The sequence below is a fragment of the Cyclopterus lumpus genome, chromosome 14 (genome assembly GCF_009769545.1).
Source record: "Cyclopterus lumpus isolate fCycLum1 chromosome 14, fCycLum1.pri, whole genome shotgun sequence".
Classification (NCBI taxonomy): Eukaryota; Metazoa; Chordata; class Actinopteri; order Perciformes; family Cyclopteridae; genus Cyclopterus; species Cyclopterus lumpus.
This window is the reverse complement of record NC_046979.1, coordinates 12050191-12058949: the sequence shown is the minus strand read 5'-3', so window position 1 is coordinate 12058949 and position 8759 is coordinate 12050191. Positions and strand designations below refer to the sequence as shown.

The window sequence follows — 8759 nt, the reverse complement described above, 5'->3', positions numbered from 1 at the left end:
TGGTCACCTCAGCCACATCAGTTTTATTCTTTATGCCGGAGCTGCTTCTTGCTTAAATCCTTTCTACGTTGGGTTTGTGTAGTACAATCCCATGTGAATTAGTAAGCAATTAAAGTATTTCATCTGTTGTAAAGCCATGTTTATAGTATTCTTCAATACTCACAATCCATTTATATGTCAAATAAACTCTGCCAAAGAGCTGCTTCTGAGTGTCGGGTTAAGTATCTCATAATTTCGACTTTCTATCTCTTTTTTTCTTCCTATCTTTAATTAATTAATTATTTAGGACTTCTTATCTCATGAGAGAGAGAGAGAGAGAGAGAGAGAGAGAGAGAGAGAGAGAGAGAGAGAGAGAGAGAGAAGAAGTTGATTGGTTAAATCGGAAATGACGCACCACAAATGTGCCCGCTTCCCTCCCTCGGCTTCCTTTACTTCCTGCACTAGCAGTGTTGGGCTGCTGTTGGCTCGTAAACATGGCTACCGCTGCTGCAGCTGGAGACGACCTCAGGAGAGAGCTCACGTGTGCAATTTGTTTGGACTTCTTCAAAGACCCTGTTATACTGAAATGTGGCCATAATTTCTGTCGGTTTTGCATCTGCATGCACTGGGATGAAAATGGCGGAGACTACGGGTACCAGTGCCCTCAATGTCGGACGGTAAGTTGCACGCGTTTGTATTTTCCTATCGTGCTTTTCCCCCACAACATACCTTGTGGCACAAGGTACCGTCCATGGCACATTCACGCGTGTAAGAGGACATTCAGAGCAGGTTTTTTTTCAGTTGGGTCTTTAATTAAAATGATATTCGCAGAACCGAGCATGTTTTAGCTGCTGCTGTAATGGCTGACGGTAACGCTGAATTATCAGCAGGGAAGTTGGAGACCAGTAATGACCTGCGTCTGTGTTGGGAGTTACTTTTAATACAGAATTTAAAAAAACTACACATCGTGGACAAAGTAATGCGCCATCTTACAAGCCGATATCCGCGCCGTTCTCAGTTGTCTTTCTTTGTTCTCAGGTGTTCAACAAGAGGAGCTTCACAAAAAACTACCTGGTGCAGAACCTGGTGGACAAACTCGACCACCTGGACTGTCTGGGGTCTTGTCCCACACCCCCCAAGCCTGTAAAAGTGGACGAGAAGTGTGACCAACACGGAGAGGAGCTGAAATTGTACTGCCGGACTGATAAAAGGCCCATCTGTGTGGTCTGCAGGGAATCTAGAGCACACAGGTTGGTCGTGTTTGCATCATTATATGGGGATTATTGACGCACACTCTATGTTTTGCTTTGAAGAAAAATGAATGTTGCAGAGTAGTGCACACATAAGATTAAGTTAATGTTTTTTGTGATAAACAATAATTTTGCGGTAGTGCAGACTAGTATTGTCGTGATTGATGCAGTATTTCTACAGCATTTGATTCTAGTACTTTACGAGTGAGGATGCACTCAACACCGTTGTTTGTTAGTACTCAAAGCATACAGACACGGACAAGGAGCACTGGGTGAAAACACAACTTCTGTTTGTTTACAAGAGAACGCCTCAGTGAAAGTGGTGTGACACATTTCCCTGTAAACTAACTGCCTGGTCATTTGTTTTACTGTCGTTTCAGACACCATGAGGTAGCACCTGTGCCAGAAGTTGTGAATGACATGAAGGTACGTCTGAGTGTTTGTATTTGGTAGGAGGGCTTCTGTTAGTTCCTCTGCTCTCTATTTGGCCAAGACAGAGATTGTATGGCTTTTGCCATACGTCTTATTCGATAAATCTAAAATCATCCTGTAATACTTTTTAGGGTTTTGTCTTATGATTCCTCATGTCTCTTTTCCGGTGTGTCTTGATATGTTTGCTACAGATGGAGTTGAAACTGAGGCTGATGGAGCTCAACTGGCAGAAGTCTCAATGTGTAAAAGTTAGAACAGCTGATGAGCGTACCAGAACTGAAGCGAGGGTATGGACTGGACCTACATTTTTTTTTTTTCCTGTTGACATTACACATGCGTTTGGTTTATGTTGTCTTTCAAGACTAAAACTCTAACTTCTCACTTCCATATTATTCTGACAGCTTAATTGGCATTCCTGAAGTGCAGAATTTAAAAACTGGCTACAAGCTGCACTGGATTGTTACAGTTGACACTGACTGAACAGAGATTATATTGAAATGTGCCATCACCGGATCGGTCATCCTAATCCTCTGAACCTTTGTCTTCCAGTTGAAGAAACAGAGGCTCAAGGAGAAGATTGAGGCAGATGTTGGTGCCTTGGTCCAATTCTTGCTCGATGAGAGAGACTCTCTGCTTGAGAGCCTGGATGCTGAGGAAGTGGCCACCGTGGCCGTAATAGACGAGAACTTGAAGATTGTGGAGACCGAGCTGGCAGCCGTGGATAAAGCTATCGCGGATATCCACGGCCACGTCACTGGGAAAACTACCTTTGAGGTCGGTGTGACTATTGGCTGTCGAGAGGTGATCTGACTCTTACGTCACCATTCCTCTGCTAGAGCTTCACAGTAGAGATGGATTTCTGTCAACTGGACAATTATTGTCAGTGTTATAAGGAACCTACGTTTCAAAACATCTTATTAAACATATCGTTTGAAATGCATGTGGAAACGACTGACTACAAAGGCAAAGTGAGATTGATATGAAGTGTTAAATACTAATCAAAATATGCCTTTTTTTGTTCCAACAGAGTCTTGCCGAGACATATGATAAGTAAGTTGTTTATTTGATATGAACCTATAAAAATATCTTTACACTTGACTCTACCGTTTGCATAATCTTTTATTTTGTATTTTTTCAGAGTCATCCATTGCAAGCCTTTTCCATCTCTCGACACGGTTAATTGTCCGGCTGAATTTACAGACTTCTCGGGCCCCTTCCAGCTTATTATGTGGAAGAAGATGATGCATGTGTTGCATACCAGTGAGTTAAAATCGCAACACTTTTCAGTGCATGTTATTTAAATGTATTTATATATTTTTGTTAAATTTAATTTGGGTGCAGTGCTTAGCACTGTTGGCTGTACTGGCAAATGTACTTGTGCAAGCCTCAGCAGGTTGAAGGCATTAAAGAAAACGGCACACAAATACAGACAAAAGCACTTGACCAGTACACCAAGTGTTCTGTATTTTTATTTTTTTGAGATTTATTTTATGTGCAAGTTAATATTTCTGCCCATGTGCAACGCGTGTTTTAAGCCAAAACCTCTTCTTGCTTTCTACCGTATTATTGCAATAGACATATTTTTTTTGTGCCAAATGTAACAGTAAGGACAACTAACTTCTCCATCTCTCTGCGTAGTGCCTCAGAACCTCACTTTGGATCCAGACACGTGCCACCCATACCTGTGCATCTCAGACTTTGACACCAAAGTGGAGGAGGGCCATGTCCGTAACCAGGAACCAGACCTGCCAGCCCGCTTCACCCGGTTCTGTGGTGTCCTTGCCACAGCCCAGTACGCCAGCGGCCAGCACTACTGGGAGGTGGACGTGAAAGACAAAGGTGTTTGGTACCTTGGAGTCACCACTGAGGGCAGCAACAGAAAGGGCTTCGTCTGCCTCACTCCCTCCGCAGGATACTGGAGCCTGTCCCTGCAGGACCGGCTGTATGCCAACGGAGAGCATGGGCGCATCCCTGTAGCAGACTACTGGAACTCTCCTCGGGTTGGCGTGTACCTGGACTACGACAACGGGCGCCTTAGTTTCTATGACGCCGTCACAATGAAGAGATTGTTCATGTTTGACACCTGCTTTGAAGAGCCTGTCTATCCTTTCTTCAGCCCAGGGAAGAATGATCCAGGCAGCAGGCTGCAGATATGCCACTATTACTGAGAGCTGCAATGGGTCTTTAAATCTAGATATCGAAGGGCAAACTCATGTATGCCAGTGTTTTCAGATTTGCTGTTGGCAAAGTTTTTTTTAAATCTCAGATGAGATGCAGTGACAAGGTGATGTTGACCCCAGGAGCCATGTACTGTGTGCATTTGAGCTGTTGGTCTCACTGGTGATGGAAAATAAGAGTTAAACTGAAATGCGTGTTACCGGGTGCCTCGGCAAGCTTCTTTCAACCTAAACACGCACACTGTGGACCTGAACGCTGACTGCTGTGGCTGGGTGTGTGGATCTGTGTTTTGTTTACATCGGTCTGCTGTGATGCGGATGCTCTTGCTGATTAGAGCAGCGCTCATCCTATTAGCAATCACGATGCCATATACCACTGTTGATAACTCATACAGGCAGGGTCAGTGCTGTTGCTTTGTTTGGTAGAATTTGAAGAAAATATGACATTGTTATCACATTGATAGTTGTTGACTGTTAAGATTCCCTGAGTAATTTTAGACTGACGAACAGTGTTTCAGGAGCTCAGTGAAATTGGGAGTTCAGCTCCCAGACGATGATTACACTTCCAGGAAGGAATGGCTCATGTTCTTTGTTTTGTGGATCTTAATGTCTGTACAGAATTTTATCATTTGCCTCTTTTTTTCTTAATGTATACATTTTAAAATTCTATAAATTTGTTACCATTGCTTGCAAATTTCTCTTTTATAATGCTTCAAGATGCATTTTGCTGCTTAATCTTTTTTTTTTTAGCAGTAAGAGGCATTTAAATAAATCTGTTTGCTTAAATGATTTTAAATGGTAAATTATTCGGATTTCGAGCCATGTCTTCAAATATGCTGTCACTTAACGGACAAGAGACTGGTGGACGTGACCAAAATGTAAACCTATGAAATGCTCAGTTTTTATTACATTTTTTTGTTTTTACAGATTACCTGCTGCATTTCCTTCATATTCCTTTAAATAAAAAAGTAGAGCTCGTGCTCTATTGGTCTTGATGTTTTATGTTCTATTATCCAACTTGGTCAGTGTGATTTCTACTTTTCATTATTGATTTTGACTTTGAAAATATGTGTCTTCCAAATATAATTTGTTTTCCTTAAACATTGTTTTATTTGAGAATTCAGGATATTCTTTGCTTTTTTCGGTTATGGACTTACAAGTGAGGTTTTCCATCCCATTTGGGCCGACGGTGCCAGTTTCTTTTGTATTTTACAAATCTTATTGAGGAGCAATGTAGAAACCTTTAACGGTTTAGTGATAATCTTTGAGAACGGCTATGCCTTCAGCCGATCAAGTTGCTCCTTTTTGTCTTTCAGGCCTATGCGGTAGGATTGCATAACTGCTTTCTTTTTCAGTATTTGCTGATGTCTTGTTTTAGCTGCTATACCCCATTTAATACATATAAATACTTTTTTAATTCATGTATTCATTCTTAAGTGTGAAATAAAAAAAAGCGTATCTTGGTAGTTCCTGTTTGTGGCCCTTTCACCTTCTGACTGCTTAGTGTTTCTCAGACTTAAAAAGGGAAACTATCTGTTGTTCTTGAAGCCTTTATCTACTTTTCTCAGTGTTATTACCGGTTAAAATCAAGTATATTAATAAATTGTACATAAAAATGTGTTGCTGAAATTTGACCAAGTGGTTCTGTCAAAACCTGCAACATTAGTTTTCTTTTTAATGATGTAGCCAGTAATGTGATATTCAGAACTTTGAATACCGTTCTTATTTTTGCCACTTTGGAAAATATAAATTAATTTAATTTCCTTCTCTTACTAAATTTAGTGGCTAACAACACAGGCTGTTGGATGATCTGACATTTACACCTGAATAGCCAATGGGAAGTTCTTAAGTGCTCTTTTGTTTTTGTACATCCGCAACACTGGATAAGAGGCTTCTCAGAAGGGCTTTTGCTCCTTCTTTGCTATTCTGGTCCAACGCTCTCATTTAACCTTCTGGGGCTGTTTGTTGTTGATTCACATTTTGTACTGCCAGAACATTTAAGGAGGAGGTGAGAAAACAGTTCTCTCAAATGACTCAGTAGTGCTTTTCTTCCCGCCTCTGCAGTGATGTGGTTTTAATGAAGGGGCATATAAATAGTTGACTACAATGTGATACAAAAATGCTCCCAAAGATAGAAGTTATAGAAGTAACTGGTATATTTGGAATGAAATGACCTAACAAGCTGATTCAGTCAAGTTCACATTACTTTTCCAATCACTACAGCTTGTATCTGATGGTGTTTGCAGCTAATTTCACATTTGTATCTAATAGCCACGAGAGCAGGGACATTTAACAAAATTAATCCTGTTCAGATGTGACTAATCCATCTGAATATTCAGACTGCGAAAGAAATGATGTGGACACCCTTTGTACAAAACTAGACTTACCACCTTGAGATTGTATGCCTCCGCCAGCCAGTCAAATTTAAGTTTCTATGTCTGTCCACTAAATTCTAATCAATTCATCCTGGAGTCCAAAGGCCTTTCTCACTTTGTGCCAGATATAGTGATTTTGTGTTCCTGAGATAATCCATCCATCCATCCATTATCAGCCGCTTATCCGGGTTTGGGTCGCGGTGGCAGCAGGCCGACCCAGGCTTCCCTCTCACCCGCAACACTTTCCAGCTCATTCTGGGGGATCCCGAGGCGTTCCAAGGCCAGCCGGGAGATATAATCCCTCCAGCGTGTCCTCGGTCTTCCCCGGGGCCTCCTACCAGTTGGATGTGCCCGGAAAACCTCTAATGGGAGGCGTCCAGGAGGCATCCTGACTAGATGCCCGAACCACCTCAGCTGACTCCTTTCGACACGAAGGAGCAGCGACTCGACTCCAAGCTCCCCCCTGATGTCCGAGCTCCTTACCCTATCTCTAAGGCTGAGCCCGGCCACCCTACGGAGGAAGCTCATTTCGGCCGCTTGTATCCGAGTTCCTGAGATAATATATATATATATATATATTTACATTATAAAAACAGACAAAGTTTAGTATGTCCAAGAAACTCATATTGTTTATGTTGATAAAGTAATTTAATGCAAATCATAGGAAGTCAAAATAGTTATTAAAAATTCATAGTATAGCTTGTCGTAAAAAAAGTCATCTAAAACCACAGTCTATTTGTGGTGGAAATGTATCGTAGTGTTTTTCTAAATGTAACTGTGTTACTGAACTCTGGGAGTAGAGTTCAGCTCATCTTGACCTAGTCTGATCGGCGCCAGCGAAAAGGGACAATAACAGAACTTATCTTATTATTGTTTAGGCGTCGTCTTCTATTTTGCCTTTCAGTCCCTCACTCTCACCTCTCGGCCGCTCTGAGAGGCACCAAGGCCTGCATGGAGGAGAGAGGACACTCCAGGACCATCTACGGTGAAGAGCGCTGTCCATTCAATTGAATTATTCCAAGTTTCTGATTAATAAATGCTTAAAGACATTTAGGAGTTTCACTGAAAAGGTTCATTTCCATTACGCTAGTGTGTAGGAAGAAAATATTTAAAAAATCATTCATTTGTATTGTATGTGAAAATGTTCATGAAAAAGCCGTAGTACAGTGTCAAAAAAGTCATAGTATACCATTTCCATAAATATGTCAAAAATAATGTGTTTAGAAAAATGTCATATAGTATGTCGGAAAACATCTTTAAAAAAGTAATCGTATAGTGTGTAGAAAAAAATTATAAAAGTAAATGTTGTTGTATTTTGCTGTTTTTATATCTTGATATTGTGTATTGGTAATGATCTGCTGTCTATGGAAAGCACTTTGTGCTCCCAGCTTGAAAAGTGCTATACAAATAACATTATTATTATTATTATTATGATGGTACGTAAAAGAAAATCACTGCAAAAATCACAAGTATAGTGTGTAGAAAAACAAGTTTTAAATTGTATATATTTGATAGCACAGGGTTGTCAAACATATTGTAGTTTATGGGCCACATACAGCCTAACTTGATCCTAATTCAACCTGACCAGTAACACATGCATAATATCCTATAAATAACTATCCTCTAATGTTTTCCATATCTTTTGGTTTATAGAAGCACAGGTACATTCTGATAACGTACACTATTAATGATTAATCAGTTTACATTATAAGGAAGTGCAGTACATTCTATTGAATAATTGGAATTAATGACTTCTTTGCAATTTTCACACTTTGCGAAGTCATAATATAGTTTTCCATGAACATGTCATAAAAAGTCATAGTCTATATTGCCACAAAATGTCAAAGAAAATGTAGTTGCCATAAAACATTTGATTATATGTCAGAAAAGGTCATATGTCATAGTTTTTACGACCTCAGCTGTCATTGGCACGCGGGCGTATATGATTACAAGAAATTAAGTCATATTAAACAAAAGGGAGCACAATAGTTCATAGTGTAATTCTTTAATATTTACAGTCTTACCTTTGCCATGATTACATAAATATAGTGATTACTTATTGTAAAACTGGCCTCTTGTAGTATACAGTAGGCTACACAAGATGGTTGATGTACCATTTCATATATATATATATATATATATATATATATATATATATATATATATATATATATATATATATGTGCTTCCTATATTTCACAGATGTGAGTAAGTCAGTGACATAGATAAATATAAAAATAAAACCATAGGAACACAGAGGTTTTTTTAAATGCAGATGGAAAGAAAGGAATGGATTACTGATCAATTATTGGGGCCAGAGAGTTTCTTCATGAAATAAAGTTGAAAATAATCCAGATTTGAGCTGATTGTGTTCCACAAAGGGCCACGAAGAAAACCTTCAAAACACTGAACAACCAAGCAAATTAATATTAGGTGCTTGTCAACTACAACAAGAATGTGATTGTAATATACATTAAACTATCTGATTATGTTACAGTAAATCATAACTATACACGTATAGGCATATATTACTCTTGCAAACTATA

The 8759-nt window shown here is 39.5% G+C and overlaps 1 protein-coding gene across 1 annotated transcript; it reads left to right on the top strand.

The window, feature by feature from the left end:
- The first annotated feature begins 376 nt into the window (after positions 1-376).
- On the top strand, positions 377-4939 carry trim47 (tripartite motif containing 47). The gene is made up of 8 exons (XM_034551011.1): positions 377-656; positions 1018-1229; positions 1610-1655; positions 1853-1948; positions 2211-2435; positions 2689-2711; positions 2800-2921; positions 3300-4939. The coding sequence occupies exons 1-8, from the start codon at positions 474-476 to the stop codon at positions 3827-3829; spliced, it is 1437 nt and encodes a 478-aa protein (XP_034406902.1). The 5' UTR covers positions 377-473; the 3' UTR covers positions 3830-4939.
- The last annotated feature ends 3820 nt before the right edge of the window (positions 4940-8759 follow it).